Source organism: Geotrypetes seraphini, chromosome 4 (genome assembly GCF_902459505.1).
Source record: "Geotrypetes seraphini chromosome 4, aGeoSer1.1, whole genome shotgun sequence".
Taxonomy (NCBI): Eukaryota; Metazoa; Chordata; class Amphibia; order Gymnophiona; family Dermophiidae; genus Geotrypetes; species Geotrypetes seraphini.
The window spans coordinates 76,627,578-76,647,569 of NC_047087.1; the positions used below are offsets into that span (position 1 = coordinate 76,627,578).

General features: G+C 42.8%; 1 protein-coding gene across 4 annotated transcripts in view; it reads right to left on the bottom strand.

Moving 5' to 3' along the window:
- Nucleotides 1-310: 310 nt before the first annotated feature.
- The window catches only part of CADM2 (cell adhesion molecule 2), a 1,574,179-nt gene continuing 1,554,497 nt past the window's right edge, over nt 311-19,992 (bottom strand). For all 4 annotated transcript variants that reach the window (XM_033943857.1, XM_033943858.1, XM_033943855.1 and 1 more), the window contains 2 exons: nt 11,517-11,642; nt 311-883 (listed from right to left, as the gene is read on the bottom strand). In XM_033943857.1, the coding sequence (XP_033799748.1) occupies nt 765-883; nt 11,517-11,642 (245 nt within the window). In that variant the 3' untranslated portion in view covers nt 311-764. The remainder of the gene's footprint in view (nt 884-11,516; nt 11,643-19,992) is intronic.

Sequence of the window (19,992 nt, forward strand, 5' to 3'; positions counted from 1 at the left end):
CCAAACTGGATAGAAAAAAAGGAAGCAATAATGGTAACCTATGCTTAGCGAATCTGTTATCAATATATGATATAATTACAACCTAAAGCATGGCTCTAGTAATAAAGTACCATTCTTGATTTTTTTTTTTTTCAATTAATGAATTGATAAAACTTTACTACTAAGTCCAAGTACAATTCTAGAACGAACCTATTCCACCATGGTTTTAAGTCTAAGTCGATTGTTAGGGCATATGTTTCAGAAACAGGTTGTTTTACATATGTATACGAATACATGTATAAAACTACCTTCATAACCCTCTAATCTTAGATTTAATATCCTACTTGGAAGCCCATTAGGGTTTTTTTTTTGTTTGTTTTTGTTTTTAATCTAATGGTGCAGATGTAATGAAACTCCTCAAAGAGCCCACTCAGATGCGGCATGATAAAAGCAGGAAAACAACTTGCATTTGCCATTAGAAACAAAGAAAAATGCCTCACCAGTATGGTTTTGGTGATTAACATTGTTAAGGCTGCATATTCAAGCACTGTACGTTAAAAGAGCAATGGGTATGAGCTTTAGGCAGTATGAGACGTCCTGATTAATGGATGGTACTTAAAGAATAATGTGGTCAACGGTGATTGTTGCCAAGAGTGGGCTACTGATAGCACTATGTAAGTTAATAAATGAGGCAGAGGATGGCTGAAATGAATCCTGAAAGATGAGAGCCAGTCTTCTCCAGCAGTCAGCCTGTTAAGTAAAACTCATATATTCTAGGTCTGCTTCTAAATGAAATATTCCTTTTTCTCCTCGGCATTGACTTGGCTGCCTTCTGCATTTATAATGGCTGTATCTGCGTCGGGGGCATCTTCAGCTCCTTTTGCTTCATTTGTTAAATACGTTCCTATGGAAATCGGGATTATAAAGAGAAAAGAGTCAGGTATCAGATCCAGTGTTAAGCTGAATTCTGGACTCAAACAAAATAAAATTCCTTATAGTGATTTACTAGGAAATGAATATACAATGCAGACTATAAATGTGCTAAAATGCTGCCATGACAGCCATTTTTATTAGCACATTCCAGGGAGAGAGAAAGAAAGGGAACAATTGTTGGGAATAACAGAATAGCTGAACTTAAGAAAGGTTTTGATCAGTTTCTGGAGGAAACAAAATTATTAACCAGGCAAACATAGGATCATAACCATTTCCTTCTGACAGTGAGCAACAACAAGCAGACTTCTTCATGACCATTTGATGGGTACTTCCTACTGACCAGATTCATTACAGATGGGGACACAATGGACTAACTAGTTGATCTAGCATGGAGTGAAAATGGAGCTTAAAGGTTAGAGCACCAGCTGAAACCAAGGGAAGCACAGTTCAAATCTCACTGTGGCTCTTTGTGAACTTAATTCTCCATTGCCTCAGGCATGAACTTAGGGGCACTTTTACAAAAGCTTAGCACGTTCCAACAGAACTAGCACACACTAAATGCTAAGAAGCTCATTTTATACTTATGGGCTTCTCAGCATTTAGTGTGTGCCAATTCTGCTAGAGAATGCTGATTTTATTAAAATGGCCCCTTAGATTGGAAGCCCTCCAGGGACATGAATCTGATTGTAACTCACCATGAGCTCTCAACTACAAAAGGTAATAGCTAAATCCCAGATCCCTTCCCCTTATGTTCCTAACAGACAAACATTGAGAAATGAAGAAAGAGAAAAGATAAGGGATAAAGGTATAGGATAATAACTTGGGAGGAGCAATTATATTGTTTTAATCTTTTTATTTGATGTTAATATTTAGTGTACTTTCTGAGTAAACATATTTTCTGTAGCCTACACTGCCCCCCCCTTTACTAAGTCACAGTGGAAGTTTCTATCATGCCGCTGAGCGTTAAATGCTCCAACGCTGCTCCAACGCTCATAGAATTCCTATGCGCGTCATAGCAGCGTCGGAGCATTTAGTGCTCCAGGCCACAGTAGAAACCTCTACCGCGGCTTAGTAAAAGAAGACTTTAATTTTGGAAAGATATTTGTTGGCGTAGAAGAGTAACCTAATGATTAGTGCAGAGGCTTGAGAACCAGATTCCCACTGCACGCTCCCCTTTAATTCTCTATTGCCCCAGATACAAAAAAGTACCTGTATATTCAGTAATATATATACCACTTTGACTGTAACCACAGAAAGGCAGTATATCAAATCCCATCCCCTTTCCCTTTGTACAGCATATGTAAGAGGTAATTTTATAAAGGTTTTTCTATATGTAAAGTCTGTTTTACAATGTGAAGAGCAGATAGTAGACCAGTAGAGGTTCAATCAGATGTTTACTGGAGTACAACAATGCTTGTATTAGTAAAAAAAAAAAAAAAATCAACAATGCCAGGCATGGCCATAGTTTCCCTATGGGCTGCAACAGGGGCAAAAAGACACTACAAAGAAAAATATGTTAGTACAATAGCAGTAAATAATAAGGCTGTGTAAATAATCATATCAAGTACAGATAACCATAGCCATAAATACATTTTTTTTTAAAGTAAGGAGCCCAAGAGTAAAATGGTCACTTCTATTTATTAATAATAGCATATGAAGGTAAAAAAAAAAAGTTGCTAGGATGCACAGTAACGTCTGGAGAAGCGTTATTCAACACGTCCATGTTTCAGTAGAAACGCCTGCATCAGGAGTCCAACAAGCTGTGAACATGTCAAAAATAAAACTGCTTTTAACTCAGGGAAAGGAGGACTTCTGCAAAGTCATAAATGAGGGTTTTGGTTGCATAACGGACAACACGCGCTTTTGCAACCATTTATCATCAGTTCAAAGTTGTAAGTTGCCTCAGTGAAACATTAACACAACTGAGTTGAGCTGTGCTTCTCCAGGTGCAATCGTACAGTGCATCCTAGTGACTGTTTTTACCTTCATCTGCTGTTATTAATAAATGGAAGTGACTCACTCATTTACTCTTGGACTCCCTACTTTTTTGTTTGAAACCTCACTTTTTCTTGCTGTTCTTGTCATTGCACATATTTTCAAGCATTACAGTTCCTGAATTTAGGGGTCTAGATTGGCATACCTAGCTGATCTAGGTGCATAACTTAATTTTTAAATTAATGTAATCAATGCCATTAATAAGCAATAATGAGCTCATAATTGGCAAAAATTAAAATTAATTGGGTGGTAGGTGCCTTCCACTTTCAGGTAGGTTCCTAACGCAAGGCGCCTACCAGAAAGTAGGTGTAGTTATAGCTGGATCGTGGGGGGTCTTGGGTGTGTTTTGAGGCTAGGCACCTAAACTGTACTTACTCTCAATCTTAGCCCCACAGCAACCACAAATTTCTCCACCAACTTTAATTTTCCACAACCTAAGCTGTGACCAACCACCCTACCCAAACCCAACTCCCCCCCTCCGCAGCAACTACAAGACCTAGCACAATGGGCAGACAGATTATTCCCATAGTACCCCCTTCACCAACACCCTCCCACACTACCTCCCATCCCAAATGACTCCCTGCCCAAAATTCTCCTCATAACTTCTTTCAATCACATGACCTCATCCACAGACACCCCCACCCCCTCCTCCACCAAATCAACTGTTCCATTTTGTAATGACCCTTCCCATTAGCCAATCACCTTGCCCACACACTGCCTCCAACATCAACACTATGCCTTCCCTGTTTCACAATACCCCTCCCCCAATTCTCTATTCCGCTCGAAGCTTCAGCCGCTATTTTATGCTTACAATATAAAACTGTAAGCACTCATATCTTTCTTTTATTTGTGATCAACTATATTAAAGTGAACAACTGGATTAAGAATTTGGAGTCCTTTTCTGGTACTGAAATACAGTGGAACCTTGGTTTACGAGCATAATTTGTTCCAGAAACATGCTCGTAAACCAAATTGCTCGTATATCAAAGCAAGTTTCTCCATAGGAAGTAAGGGAAACTGCTTTGATTGGTTCCACCTCCCCCCCCCTCCCTCCACGAGGCTACCGGCGCTGCTCCATTCTCCCCCCTTGAGGAATCCGACGCTGTTCCAAACCCTTCCCCGCGATCCAGCTTCCCCCCCTGCGAACCGACATTAACCCCCCCCCGCTCGCGTTGCCCCCCTCCACCGCGATCCTACTTTCCCCCCTCCCGAGCAGTCAATGACACCCTTTACCCGACTTGGCACCAGTGCTGGTGCCCGAAGATCCTCCCTCTTCTGGCGCGGCTGGGCAGTGCATCGGAGATCCTCCTTCTTCTGGGCTGGGCTGGGCTGGACTGGCTTTGAGCATTTGCGCATGCTCAAAGCCTTCTGGTCTTGCTCTCTCCGAGATTGAGAGCGAGACCAGAAGGCTTTGAGCATGTGCAAATGCTCAAAGCCAGCCCAGCCCAGCCCAAAAGAAGGAGGATCTCCAACGCACCGCCCAGCCCAGGCCACGCCAGAAAAGGGAGGATCTTCGGGCACCGTCACTGGTGCCAAGTCGGGTAAAGGGTGTCATTGACTGCTCGGGGGGGGGGAAGTAGGATCGCGGTGGAGGGGGGGAAATGCGAGCGGGGGGGATGCCGGATTGCTTTGGGGGATGCCAGATCGCCGGGGGGGGGGGGCGCTCGTACAGCGAGGCAAGCTCGGTTTACGAGGCACCAAGTTTGCGAATGTTTTGCTCGTCTTGCAAAACACTCGCAAACTGGTGCACTCGTAAACCGAGGTACCACTGTACTAGGTTTAAGATGACTGAATATATGATAAAAGGAGACTCACTATAGAGTTCATTACATAGCATACAGTAACTTAGTCAATGCCCCCCCTTCTTGAACACGAAGTCAATTTAACAAAAGTAAACATTTTATCAACATGAACAGCACCGAAAAAGGTTAAAAATCATGAATAAAATGAAAGAAGAGGAGCAATGGCAAATGAATATCAGACCCTGGAAAGAATTAGAAGAGAAAGCCAACTCCAGCTCCAGATTCCGTCCCTTCTATGTAGTGCTGCCCAATTCACTGATTCGAATCGATTTAAAAAATTGGACTTTCCGATTCACTGACCAACCCTCCTCCCCGCATACCTTTGGACCTCCTAAATCAGGACAACAGCGCTCTGGCAGCGAAAAGCCTTTACGAAGCGCTACCTCTTGCTGGCCATCCACTACCGCTGCTGCTCCTGCTTTAGGAGGCCCGATGTCAGAGCTCACGGGGTGGTGGTGGTGGTGGTGGTGGTGGTGGGATGTCGGTCGGGAAGTGCTGCATAGGCACCAGCAGTATGGGTACCCTCAGCTCCACAGCTTTAGGGGGTTCCCTGAAGGCCGTCACATTCTCTCCTTCTCCCCACCATTGTCTGGCTTCCCCCTGGTTTCCCGGTCTCACATTCAAAACTAATTACGGCCTGAAGAAGATCCCCAGTGATGTAGCAATTCTAGCAGGCTGCCATCGGCTTCTGCTGCACGTTCTCTCTAACGTGGTCCATCCCAGATCAAAACAGGAAGTGACATCAGAGGAGAGGTGTGACTGCAGCAGAGGGAATAATAATAATAATAATTTTATTTCTTATATACCGCCAAAGCCATAGTAGTTCGAGGCGGTTTACAACGAAGAAGGACTGGACAATCAGCGAAAATGGTACAATGGTACAATCAGAGAAAATAGGTACCAGAGAAAATAGGAACAATCAGTGAAAAAATGGTACAATCAGCGAAAATAGGTACAATCAGAGCAAAATGGTACAGTGAAGAAGGTCAAGACAATCTGCGTAAAGGATCAATCCAAGAATGTAGGTAAAACAAGGGTACAGTGAAAGTGGGCATGTAGGTAAAAAACAGGGGGTGCAAACAGCAGATGAAGATGCGGTTTAATGGGAAGCAGATTAATGGGAAGCAGTTTAATGGAAAGCAGGACATGGTGAGATAAAAGGGGCCACTGTAGGGCAAAGGGGTCTTAGGGTGTGAATCGGGTGAATAGATTAGTTTTTAGTAGTTTCCTAAAGTTTAGGTAGGATGAAGTGCATGAGATGATGTGGGCCAGCCAGTTATTGAGCTGACCTGCTTGGAAGGCAAGAGTTCTATTTAGATATCTTTTGTACACATGGATAGTTGGCAACCAGTGGACATAATTTACTTGGACTTCCAGAAAGCATTTGACAAGGTCCCACACGCAAGGCTTATGAGTAAATTACTAAGTCATGGAATAGGAGGAGAAGTGCACAGATGGATCGGCAAATGGTTAGAGAACAGAAGGCAGAGAGTAAGCATAAATGGGAAATTCTCGGACTGGGAGAAGGTGACTAGCGGCGTGCCCCAGGGCTCTGTTCTTGGGCCCATCTTATTCAATATTTTTATAAATGACCTGGAAGAGGAGACAACATGCAATATAATCAAGTTTGCAGATGATACAAAACTATGTCGGGTGGTGGGCTCTCAAAGGGACTGTGAGGATCTTCAGAAGAATCTGAACCAGCTGGAAAAGTGGGCGATAAAGTGGCAGATGAATTTTAATGCAGACAAATGCAAGGTAATGCATCTGGGAAAGAAAAACAAAGAACAGGAATATAGGATATTGGGTGTGACATTAGCCAAATGCGAACAAGAAAGGGATTTGGGGGTACTGATAGACAGAACCCTAAAGCCATCGGCTCAATGTGCGGTTGCGGCAAAGAAAGCAAACAGGATGTTGGGCATGATCAAGAAGGGGATCACGAGTAGATCGGAGGACGTCATAATGCCACTTTACAGAGCAATGGTCAGACCACACTTAGAATACTGTGTCCAACCTTAAGAAGGATATAACTCTACTGGAGAGGGTTCAGAGGCGAGCCACGAAACTAGTCAAAGGTATGGAGAATTTGAGCTACAAAGGACGCCTCAGAAAACTGGGACTGTTCACCCTCAAAAAGAGAAGACTGCGAGGAGATTTGTTAGAGACTTTTAAAATATTAAAAGGATTTGATAAAATTGACCAGGAAACAGCATTACTGACATTTTCAGATGTGACACGGACAAGAGGTCATAGCCTGAAACTGAGTGGCAGCAGGTTCAGGACAAATGTTGGGAAGTTCTGTTTCACACAACGAGTGGTGGGTGCTTGGAATGCTATCCCAGAGGAGGTTGTGGCAGAGACTACTGTTCTGGGTTTCAAGCGCAAGCTGGATTCATACCTTCTTGCAAATCACATCGGGGGATACGGGAAATCCGGGTCTCCAATAAGGAGCACCTAACTGGGCCTCCGCGTGTTCGGATCGCCGGCCTAGATGGACCTAGGTCTGATCCGGCGAAGGCGTTTCTTATGTTCTTATGTAACGGCAGGCCTTTAGAGTAGGATAGCTAAACAGGTGGGTTCTACGTGTGAGTTTGGATGGGCGGTCAAGGATAAAATGGGGTACCAAGTAAAGGGGGGCCGAGCCAAGGATGGATTTGAAACAGAAACAGGCAAACTTGAATTGCACTCTTGCTTCCAAGGGTAGCCAGTGAAGTTTGTGGTAGTAAGGAGTTAAGTGTTCCCATTTTTTTAGTCCAAAGATCAGTCGGATTGCCGTGTTTTGGATGATTTGCAATCTTTGAGTGGTTTTTTTGAAAGATCCCAGGTAGATGATGTTGCAATAGTCGAGTAGATTTAAGATGGAGGATTGCACAAGTAGGCGGAATGAGGGAGCGTCGAAGTACTTTCTGATGGATTTTAGCTTCCATAAGGTGGCGAAGCCTTTTCTGACAAGAAGGTCTATGTGAGCTTTGAAGGTAAGGTTGCGGTCGAGAGTCACTCCAAGAATTTTTAAGGAGTTTGTTATGGGAAAGACTTGGCCATTCAGGGAGATTGAGGGGTCTTTGATTTTGTCGTTTGGACTCGCCAGGAAAAATTTGCAGCAGAGACCAATGGCAGCCTGCTAGAATCGCTACATCACTAGCAATCCTCTGCAGGCTTTAGTTAGTTTTGAAAGTGAGACCGGGAGGCTAGGGGGAAGCCAGATGATGGTGGAGACAAGGGAGAAACTTGCTGGCTTTCGGGACACCCCCTGATAGATATTAGAAGTACACGAAGGGAGGGAGTCCAAAGAGAGGGGCATATGCCAGACTGAGGATGGGGGGAAGAGGAAGAAATAATGGGTCTTAAAACAGAGGAGAGGGGGAAAGATGGTGAACAATGGAATGGAGGGAGGGAGGAAAAAGAAGAGGGGAGAGAAGTTGAACCCAAGGGATGGTGTGGAGGGAGGGGGGATAGAAATACTGGATGGGGGAGTAGGCATTAGAGAAATGCTAGACTGCGGGGATGCCAGACCTCCTGGGGAGGGAAGGGAAATAGAAGGGGAGGACAGAGATGGAAGATAGATGGTGAACATGGAGAAAGAAGAAAACGTCAATTGGGCAGAAGACCCTGGCAAGCGAGTTAACAGAAGGCAAACAGAAACCAGAGCCTGGGACCAACATGATTTGAATAATGACCAGAGCTGGTGTTAGATAATGTGAGCTAGGACCTAACAGAGAGAGGAAATTTTTGTTTGTTTGTTTATTTTGTCTATACCATAGTGCCAGCGTGGTTAGGAGAGAGCAAAGGGGGAGGGGGGAGGTGAAGAAGCTACAAAATAAACCTACCAAGACATCTGAGAAAAAAAACCAAAACCACACCCAATTGGGCAGGAAAATTGAATCGAATGAAAAAAATTGATTCAATAGGCTGAATCGAATCAATTTTCCTTGAATCGGGCAGCACTACTTCTGACTCGCTGCATCGTATGCATGGAACAGAGTACTTCAGTCATTACATCAGGATCCATCTCTTGCAGTATTTAAATCCAAGTTAAAAGCTCACTTTTAAGTGGCTACTTTCAACTCCTAACTCCCACTCACTGTAAAATTACCTGTTTCTTTACAATCATTCTCTCTTCATGGAGCTCCCCTAACCCTGTATAGCCTATCTGTCCAAACTAAATTGTAAGCTCTTCAGGTCAGGGATTATCTATTACATGTCAAATGGATAGCGCTGTATACACCTTTCAGTGCTATAGAAATGTTAAATAATAGTAATAATAATAATAACTTTATTTTTATATACCGCAGTACCACAAACAGTTCAGAGCGGTTTACAGAGTAAGAGACTGTACATTTACAGCGATGATACAATGCGAACTGTACATATTCAGTATAGGTATTTTATACAGTAAAGAAACAGAGTAGGTTTATCATACAGGGGACAGTACATATACAGCAGAGTTAAGTATGTAGTGGTGAGGCAATGCGAGAGGCCAACTAAAGAGGTAGTCTTTAGTTATTTGGTGATGGGGGAGGTTCAAGAAATTTGTCGTAGAGGAAAGATTTGAGAGATTTCCTGAAGGATAAGTAACATGGGGCAGATGAAATAAGGGTGGTCAGGCAGTTTGTCCATCTGCCAGCTTGGTATGAGAGAGTTCTGTTGAAGAATCTTTTGTAGGTGCATCCCTTTGGGGAAGGGTAGGTAAACAGGTTGGTATTGCGTGTGCTTGTGGTTTCGGGGAACACGAAGTGGTGAGACAGATAAATCGGTGATAAGCCAGTTAAGGTTTTAAAGCAGAGACAGGCGAATTTGAAGATGACTCTCGCTTCTATTGGCAACCAGTGTAGTTTTCTATAATAAGGGGTGATGTGGTCTGACTTTTTGAGGCCAAAGATTAGGCGGACTGCAGTGTTTTGGATAAGTCTCAGTCGCTGGATGGTTTTCTTGTAGGAGCCTATATAAATTATATTACAGTAATCCAGTGTGCTTAGGATTAGGGATTGAACCAGCAGTTTGAAGGAGGGGAAGTCAAAGTAATGTTTGATGGTGCGAAGTTTCCAGAGGGTATGAAAGCATTTTTTGACCTGGGTGTTGGTGTGGTCTTCGAAGGTCAGGCAGCGGTCTAGGATGACTCCCAGGATTTTGATGGTGGGGTTAATAGGATAAGTTAGGCCGTTGAGTTGTAAGGTGGTGGTCGTTAATTTGTGGTTGGGACTTGCTAGGAAGAGTTTGGTCTTTTCTGGATTTAGTTTCAGTTTGGACTGGGTGGTCCAGTGTTCGACCATTGTAAGTACTGATGAGATGAGTTGCTCTGTTTCTTGCGTGAATGAGTGGATGGGGATGACAATTGTGATGTCATCTGCATAGATGTAGGATTTCAATTTTTTACAATTAAATTACTTTCCTGGGCATATCCCTGAAAAAAAACAAAACAAAAAAACCCCACAAAGAGTATTGATGTATTTTGCATACTCTGTCTACCCCATGAATCCATTACTGCATTATTTTTCTCTCCTCAAGAACAATACAAATAGCTACCTTTTTTTGAACACGTACAGGAAGAATGGCACTGAGTGAATCTTTCAATGTTAAATGTATTAAATCTGAGTTATTATCTTGAACAATTTGCTCTTTAAAGATTCTGTACAAGGTCATATTTTTGACACTAGTTTGCTTTTTTCTCCTGTGTGCAATTCTTGTACCGAGTCTGTCGATCAGCACATGTTTACTTCTACCTCGTGTTTTGAGAGTTCATAAAATATTAATTTCATGATTGATATTTTATAAAGTCTCTTATAGTCTTGTGCCTAGAATAGTCTCAGAATGTGTCAAGGTAGGGAAAATTAGTTCTAGGGCTAGGAAATGACATTATCCTTCCTACACCAACACCCCCCCCAGGGCAGGATTAATTCGTTGAGGGCCCCTAGGCACCCAAGTACACTGGGCCCCCTGCCCCGCCCCACCATGCGCCCAGGCGGAAACAGGAAGCTCCATTAGAGGGAAGCTTTGGGCAAGCAGCACCGCTTGCACAATTACAGTTCCCGTTGCCTTTCTTACCCATGTTGTTTGCTTGTCTTACTTTCCATCGATGGGGGGGGCGCATTGACATTCGGGGGGAGCCTGCATTGCCAATCAATGCTGGAGGGGCCCATCGCCATTTGGAAAAACAATGTTGATGTCCTCTTTCATCGGGCCCCCCTGACCATTTCGGGCCCTAGGCACGTGCCTACTTGGCCTATTGGTTAATCCTGCCCTGCCCCCCCCCAGGGGGGGGAATAGCTAATTTTATCAAAGCTTTTTCGCAACTTAAATTGTTTTTAATTTTTTTTAATTGGATTTTAATGGTGTTTTCATTTACCATAATAATGAAACCAATTTAAAAAATTTTAGTTCCACATGGAACTTGGCTAGGCATTATTTATAGAATCAGAGCTACTGATGCCTATATGTTTTTATAAAATAAGCCTAAAACAGAAGCCTCTCTGCATTCTGAACCTAAGCAACCTGTTTTGAAATGACCTTCATGGTACTGATATTTAGTGCTACTTGGTTAACTAAAGCTGAGCCCCAGAACACCCAAATTGTCATTTTTTAACATGATTCTTTTTCTGAGCAATGAGTTAGATGGACAAAACTATTCTACAGTTTTGATAGGGGGGGGGAGTAATTCTTAACTCCCAATGTTGCCCAGATAAATCTTTAGAATAATATTATCTATAATTTGGAGGAAAACAAATGCTACAACATGAAGTCTTACTGTATTCCCACCCCCTCCACCCCCAAAAGAGGTTCTTGCACTTTTAATTCAACATTTCCTACCTTTATGTCTTGCCAAATATCGGCCCAGCAGAATGATAGAACATAGAGTGACAAACACCACCACGGCCACTATTCCTCCTATAAGAGCATGGTCAGGTCCCACTTTCCCTGCCAGGGTACTGGGGTCTAGGAAAAGAAGAAAAGCATTGGCATGATCAGCTAAGCCATGTTAGAAGAATATACAAATATTTAAAACATTCTCCATTAAGGAATTATTTTGCCCATTGCTAGACATAAAGTTTATCTCATTTCTGAATTACATATGAGCAATTTCCAGAAAGGGCCTGATTCTAAAAACAGCATCACAGCTGTAGGTGGCATCCTACTGCCGTCTAATGAACCAATTAGGATGCACTTAAAAAAAAAAAATTATGGGGCAAACACCTACAATGTAGGTATCATTCACGCATGTACAGAGACATCTAGGCATGCCTATGGCCGGTGTAGACGTGTTTTACGCCATAAGTAGCTTTATGCGTCTGTAGGCATGCCTAGGCACTTCTCGTAGGTGCAGGTCAAATGCCTTAAATGCAAGCCTGCAAAATGCTGGCCTACATTTAAGGTGTATGTAGAAGAAAATAGACGCGGTTCTGGACGCGACACCTACTGGTGACTGATATGCAGTAGGTGCCCCTTTTGCAGGCGCCTACTGCAGCAAGCTCCGTTTCCAGAATCATGCCCAAAGGGCCCAATTCTACATAGTCCGCCCTAAATATTGGCACAAACTAGTAAGGCTCTATGTGCAATTCCATAAAACTTATGCACACTGTATAGAATCACGCGTAGAGCTGCCTAAGTGGGCTTAGGCATCACTAGGCATCCTAACTTTAGGCATACTGCATTTAAGCCAGGATTTTCTTTGCTTAAGTTAGGTGCATAATTCACAAACAGGCGCCTAACTTAAAAACATGCTCAGAATCTACACTCTAGCTACATTTTTTTAGATAGGTACCTTGAAATAGGTACCTACTTTTTACAGAATTCTGCTTTTTGAGTTAGATGCCTAACTTTCAATTAAGTGCAATTAAACCAATTATGAGGTGTTAAGTGCCAATTAACGGCACCAATTAATCAATTAAGTTAGGTGCACCAATGTAGGAACCTAATTTTAGGTGGACTATATAGAATTTGCCAGAAACTGCATGGAACATATCTCCAACACTAGTTTTCTTGCAGAGGTTATTAAATGGAAGGGATGTTCTCGCCATTACACAGTACATCTCGAAATCTGGCCAAGGCTATTTATAGAAGTAAACAAGGAACTGAGAATTGGGGATCAAATAGCATCAGTAGACCAGTCTCTGCATAATACATAATTTATATCAGCTTAGTCTCAGTGGGAATCCTTCCTGTATTCGCATCTTGTCATTTCTATGCTATTGTAACAGAAAAAAGCAGGAGATAAAGTGTAGCCTTCTCTGAAGACAATTTAGCTTTGATGAAATTGGCCAGATAAATATGTTGTGAATTCATAAAGGCCATTATTCACTCTAGTATTGGATCTTGAATTACTACACTTATCTGTTTAATAGCAGATCAATTAAACTCTTGAGCCAGAAATCTGCAGCTGTATACAGCACCTGTATGCATCTTATCGGGATCGTTTTACGGGCATTATTTTAGAAGCTCTGGGCCAGATTCAGTAAATGGTGCTCAAATTTAAGCACTAGGATAAATTCACACTGAGTGCCATTCTAAAAAGGCTGCTCCAGGCTGAGTGACTTTAAGGTGGATTCCAGAGGCAGTTGAAACCTGGCATAAATCCTTGCATACAAGTTGGGTGCTTAATCCCAGGATTCTATAGCACTGCACCTAAATACCCCCAATACCTCAACCCACCCATGCCCCTCCTGTTGTCATGCCCCCTTTTGGGTTGCATGCAAGGTACTTTGGGCATGCAGCATTATAGAATAGTGCATAAATCTAAATTAGCACCAGGTCGCCCAAATCTGGATGCCCAATTTTGGGCGACCTGTATAGAATCAGGGTTCTATGTGCACTTTTCACATGGAATTCTCATTTATACCTGTAAATGGTATCCAAGTGGAAATAGTGACCCCCCCCCCCCCCTACATACACACACACATACATACATACATAATATTCAGCTAGCGATTTTATTCCTAAATATTCAATTCTGGGCCTTATCTAGGTTTTGGCATTGAATATCCATTTTATTGAGCCAGCTAAGTCAATATTCAGCCGTTGACTGCACAGGCCAAACCACTTAAAGATAGGATTGCTCTTATGTGGCACGATTTAAGCTGTCTACTTAGGTGGTGAGGGGCTAAAAATTGGCACTTACCCAACTTTGGCCCTGAAACACCCAAAAGTTGTTTCTGAATTCGGTGCTGGGATCTCCCTGCCCCATCACATCACAATCATGCCATCCCTCCTCCCCACCCCGTACCTCTATAGATCTTTGCTAGCGTGAGCAACTTCTCCTGCCTGTTGCTTGCGCCAGCCTGGTTCCTCTCTGAATCACTTCCGGGTCATGGGGCCAGGAAGTGACGTTAGAGGGAAATCCAACACTTGTGTGAGAAGCATGCTGGAGAAGCCACTTGCACTGGCAAAGATTTAGAGGTAAGGAGGAGAGAAAGCGCCAATGTGGAGTGGGAGGTGGGAAGGCGCAGAGGGGGCATGGAAGGAATGGGGACATGGAGAGGAGGGTGTGGGTGCCTCGGTCGCTGCCTCCTACCCTTACAATGCCACTGATTATAACATCTTGGTTGGAGAGGCAGGACTATCAGGAGAGAGTCCTGAGAGTCAAGGTGACTGAGGAACTGAAGACAGGAAAGAAGTATTATAGTATATTTCAGATATTTTTGCACTACTGTAGTACCCCCAAAAGTTGTAGGAGTTTGAAGGTAGCCTGGCTGGGGAATGGGGGGCGGGGACATTGGGAGTTTGGAGTTTGAATAAGAGGACTGCATAGATGAAGAGGTCTGGAAACCACCGGTTATATTAAAACTAAACATACACACATACATACACACAAAGCAGGTCCTCATGGAAGCCTTGGTATGATTTATTGATTTGATTTCTAAAATCAAGATGATACATTGATCAGAAAAAAATGTTCACTTTCTGATTTTCAAGGTTCTTAACAATCAAAACTATGATTGTGATCTCACCTGGACTATTATTCTCATATATATTCACAATGGCTAACCTGAAAACCAAACTGATTGGATGTGTCAAGAGGCCTGCATTGAGAACCATGGGTCTAATTTGTCCCTTAGTCTATATGTGCTTGGCTTTGCTATATTCCTAGTTTCTTTAAGCGGCAGGAGAAGGAACAATGACTTTGCAACGAGAGCAATTCTACAATTAGGTGCTGTTATTTAGATGTCCCATGGTTGTGCAGTAAGGACCTAATTCTATAAACAGCATCTAAAACATAAGTGCTGAGGAACATGGCGCATAGCATATATCAAATTTAAGCAGCGCCTAAATTGGACTGGCACCAGTCGTCAAAACCTTTGTCTCCTCCTATTTATGCCAGTGTTTTCTTGGCCTAAATATAGGTGCCTGAGTCCAATTTAAGTGCCTATATACAAAACATGCCCATGATCCACCCACGATCCATACTTAACCACAGCCACTTTCTGGTACACACCTGGAACTAGGCGCCTGTCTGCAAGTGGTAGGTGCCTACTGAGTTAGATGCCTACCATCCATTTAATTTTAATTTGTGACAATTGCTAATTGCTTGTTATCGGGGCCAGTTAAGCTTTTTAAATAATTAGGTACCTAGATCGGCTAGGCACGCAGATCTAGGCACCTGATTTCAGGCACCGTTTATAGAATCTGGATCTAAAAGTCTATTATATAATGGCACCTGGGCACCAAGGTTCTGTTATACAATACTAGTGTACCCTGGTACACTATGTATCAATATGCCTTGCATTTAATATTTATGCACCTGCAGTTATACCAGCCGTACAGATGGTGTACGTGTGGGCATCTAAATGCAGTAGAAATGCGTATACCTTACAGTATTCTATAAGTTACATGCATTACTGGAAGCCTCTCCCTTTTCCTGCCCATGTGTTATGCCCCCCCTTATTTTTATGTGCTGTTTCTGAATAGCATTTAGGTATCTTACTGGTACTTTTTTGGAGAACTGTGCACTTATACACATATGTGCTAGTATTCTAGATGTTTACATATGCAAAAGGCATGTAAATGTGGATGCCTAGATTACAGAATTGCCCTTTACAATCATTGGTTTTTTTTTTCTATCACACTATAACAACCCTATGCAATCATAACATAACACACCACCTATTAACACATTCAACCAAGAAGTGGAGAAAAAGCCCCAGGTACCAGGGCCGCCATCAGGGCAGTACTACCAGTCCTGCATTCAGGGGCCCGGAGCTGACAGGGGGCCCGGGCTCCCCCAGGGTCCTAGGCAGTGTTCTAAGGCAGGGGTGCCAGTAGCTCGCCAAGGCAAAGTGAGTCGATCACCCAGGACTCACTTTGTCTTGGCGATCTAATCTATCGGGCCGATCAGTCTTCATTTCCCCGACGTCAATTCTGCAGTCGGAGAGGAAGTTCGGGCCAGCCAATCGCTGCCTGGCTGGGCGGAACTTCCTCTCCGACGGCAGAATTGATGTCGGGGAGAGGAAGACTGATCGGCCCGAAGCAGGGAGAGCATGCGTCGGCGTCGGCTTTGGGGCCTGTTATCCATTGGTGGGTCCTGTTTCCCGATGGCAGCGGCAGTGGCAATGGCAGTGGCTTGGGGAACAGCAGGGAGAAAGAAAGAAAGGGGGCAGGCAGGGAAACAGTAGGAAAGAAGAGAAACAGAAAAAAAAAGGGGGCATGAAGAGAGGAAGAAAAAGTTGGGGGAGGGAATGAGGTGTGGAGGAGAGGAATCATACAGGATGAAAGAAGGGAAGAAAGATTGGATGCAAAGTCAGAAGAAGAAAGTGCAACCAGAAATCACCAGACAAGGTAGGAAAAATGATTTTATTTTAAATTTAGCAAAGTGGAGGCACTATTACCACAGTTTTCAAAGGAATTTGCCCAAATAACTTAATAGTTAACTGGGTAAATTCCCAGAGATGAAAACTTCCCTTCACTTACTATGCACAGTTCTGAATTTATATCTGCTGTCTATATTTTACAATATGGTCCCCTTTTACTAAACCGCAATAGTGGTTTTTAGCGCAGGGAGCCTATGAGCGTCAAGAGCAGCGCTGGGCATTCAGCGCAGCTCCCTGCGCTAAAAACTGCTATTGTGGTTTAATAAAAAGGATGGAGGGTATATTTGTCTATTTTTGTATGGTTGTTACTGAGATGACAATGCATAGAGTCATCTGCCTTGACCTCTTTGAAAAAAAACCAGAATAGGAATGATAATTAACATTTTCTCAGCGTATAGTGTGCTTTGTGTTTTTTAATTTTATTGTTGGTAGATCATTTTGACTTGGTCATTTTAAAGTAGCTCACAAGCTCAAAAAGTTTGGGCACCTCTGAGCTAGAGCGTTGAAACTGTGTATTTCTATTTTATTCCCCCCTTTTACAAAACTGTGGAGCGTTTTTTAGCGCCAGCTGTGGTGGTAGCAGCTCTGATGCTCAGAATTCTATGAGCGTCAGGGCTGTTACCACTATGGCTAATATCCACACTACAGTTTTGTAAAAGAGTGAGGGGTTAGTTTGTGATGACATATTCCATACTAGGCGAAGGTGTTTTCTGTGTTCTGTGTGTTCGAAAGACATGGTTTTCTGTTAGGATTGACAGTGTAGGATTGATTTGTGCTGGTCTGGCTTGTTTAGTTTTACAATGGGTGTATTGATGTACTGCTCACTGCAATATGTAAGATGCTGCCTTTTCCTAGGTACTCATGTGTGACGTGTGGTTTGTTACTAAAAATCATGTTTTTCTTACAGATGGGGGGGGGTGCCAAAAAATGATGGGCCCCGGGTGTTACATATGCTACGTACGCCACTGTATGTAAAGATACCAGAAAGCTGGCGTAGCAAAAACTTTAAGTAAATTGTTATTCTTCTAAGTTTTGAGTATTTAACCCTTCCACAATCTCACAGGCACTCGTTTCAAGTTTCAAGTTTATTGAGATTTTGATTTAAACGCAATATCAAATATTTTCAATGCGTATAACAAAAATAAATTTGGGGAAATAAATAAAACCATTTGAACAATAAACATACAAACATATCCATAGATGATTAAAATTACATAAGTAGTACAAGGATAAACTACATTTGTTTAAAAATGCGTTCTCCGCGCCTGCTCATAAATTTGTTGACTGGAAGGATCCAGCAATGTGGCCAGATGCCATTCAGGACAAAGACAGAGAAAGAGTTGTGCAATTTGGATTAATGATGGAAGATGATTTAAAGCAAATGGCACAGTCTATGAGTAAAGATCTTGACGGACGTTCTTTTTATGAATATCTCCTCTATGCCAAATCACCCAATGGACGTGAGAAGATTTTACGGGACTGGCTTAGGTGGAGCATTAGCAGAAAAGTATGTGTGTATTCGGCCCATGGAAGAAGGGGGGGGGGGAAAGGGTGCGTGGGGGGCCCAATAGGATTGCTCAGTAAGGGGCCCAGAAATTTCTGATGGCGGCCCTGCCAGGTACAAAGAGCCAAACCCTTCAGTCCTAGGAGGTGTGTTCCGCTATGATTGGATAGTGCTGTTATAGTGTGAATGTTTGGTTCAATATCCTCTGTGTATAGAGTATGAGCTTTTTTCTGTCACCAAGTCACAAGAAACCACGGATTTAGAATCTGTTAGGGTCCTTATTCCTTCCCTATTTACAAGGTCATCTTTGAACACCAAATGTTTATTTAGAAAACATTCATCTCCTAAGCTCAGAACAGCTAAGCCATCAACTTGGAAACACGTGTACATAATACAAAGAACTCTGGTCCTTGCCTGCATGCTTTAGATGAATAAACAGATAAACTGAATCCTTACTAGCTGAAATGCGTGGGGGTGATGCATAATGTTATCGGTGTTCTGAAATGTACAATCTGTGGTGAAAATTGTATGTAAGAAAGGGGATTCAAAGGTGACACATTTACTCTCAAATTTCAATGCAATCTGGGAAAAGTACTTGTGGTTTTGTTTTCTCATGAAGCATCAGTACAGATTCTATCACAGCGCCAGAAACTTCTCTTTAAACAAATTCCTATTAGGATACAAAATGTAAAGCCCTTTCGTTCTATAAACCGGTGCCAATATTGTGCCAAATTTAGAGAATATTAGGACTTACATGGGTGATTGGTGCTTGTAATTGGCAATTACATGTGTTAAGTCCTAGGTGCTGGTCTATAAACAGTGCACCTAATTCACCTAGGAAGGAATGCAATCAATGGCATCAAAAAGTACACTGGGACAATTCAGTGCTAAGTGCTATTCCAGTGTATCGCAAACTGTGTGCCTCCTGAGATTTCAGGTGTGCTGCAACACTGGCAAGGAAGAGAGTCATCTGTGCCGTCTGACTGCCCACAGGACGTGCCTCTCGCAGCGAGAAGCACATCCTGTAGGCAGTCAGCCAGTGCGGATGACCCTCCTCCTCGCCGGCATCTCTCCTCCTCTCCCCGCACCTCCCGGATTCCTCCACCAAAGCGGGTCACGGCCACCATTGATGCAATGACTTCACACACGTGCATGATGTCATCGCGTCGACGACTACATACTTCCAAGTGCCTTCCAGCCGGGGCACTGGGTTTGGTGTACCACCGGCCAGAAAGTTTGTGAGACACTGTGCTATTCTATATAGGGCATGTGCCTTAAATAGAACACCATTTATTGTTTATTTAAAGCTCCTATACCAGTGTCCTGGAAAACCACTAGCCAGTTGGGTTTTTGGGATAGCCCTACATGAGGCAGATCTGCATTCCTATAATCTTCATTACATACAAATCTCTTTCATCCATATTCATTGGGGCTATCCCGAAAACCTGACTGGCTAGTGGTCTTCCAGGACAGGGTTGAGGACCACTGTTCTATACCACTACTAATGACTATGAAGTCAATTCAGAATGGTTTACATTAGCGGCTATGATGGAAATATGAATATTAACTGCTTCGACAGCTTTTCAGCGTTTGGCCTTTTTTGCACATTTGATTGACCCAATCTTGTTTTAACAAAGGACCTGTTATCCCTGAATTACAACGCTACAGTGAGCCCTGATTTAGGCATCGTTTAGTCGCCGACACACAGTGCTGTGTCGGGTCCACAGCTTATGTATGTGTCCTTTATCGAAATAAATAAGATTTTTTTTTTTTTTTTTAACATCAGTGATCTTCAGTGGAGTGTTCATTGTCCGTTCCCACTATATATGCACAAATCATTTACTTTAATCATTCCCTTGTTTGATTCAACAATAAAGAATACTATAACCCTACATCCATTATACTTTTTTATATTTTACACCTCTATAAATGTACATAACAAACCTTTGGTTGCCATTTAAATGTATCATAATTAAACTAC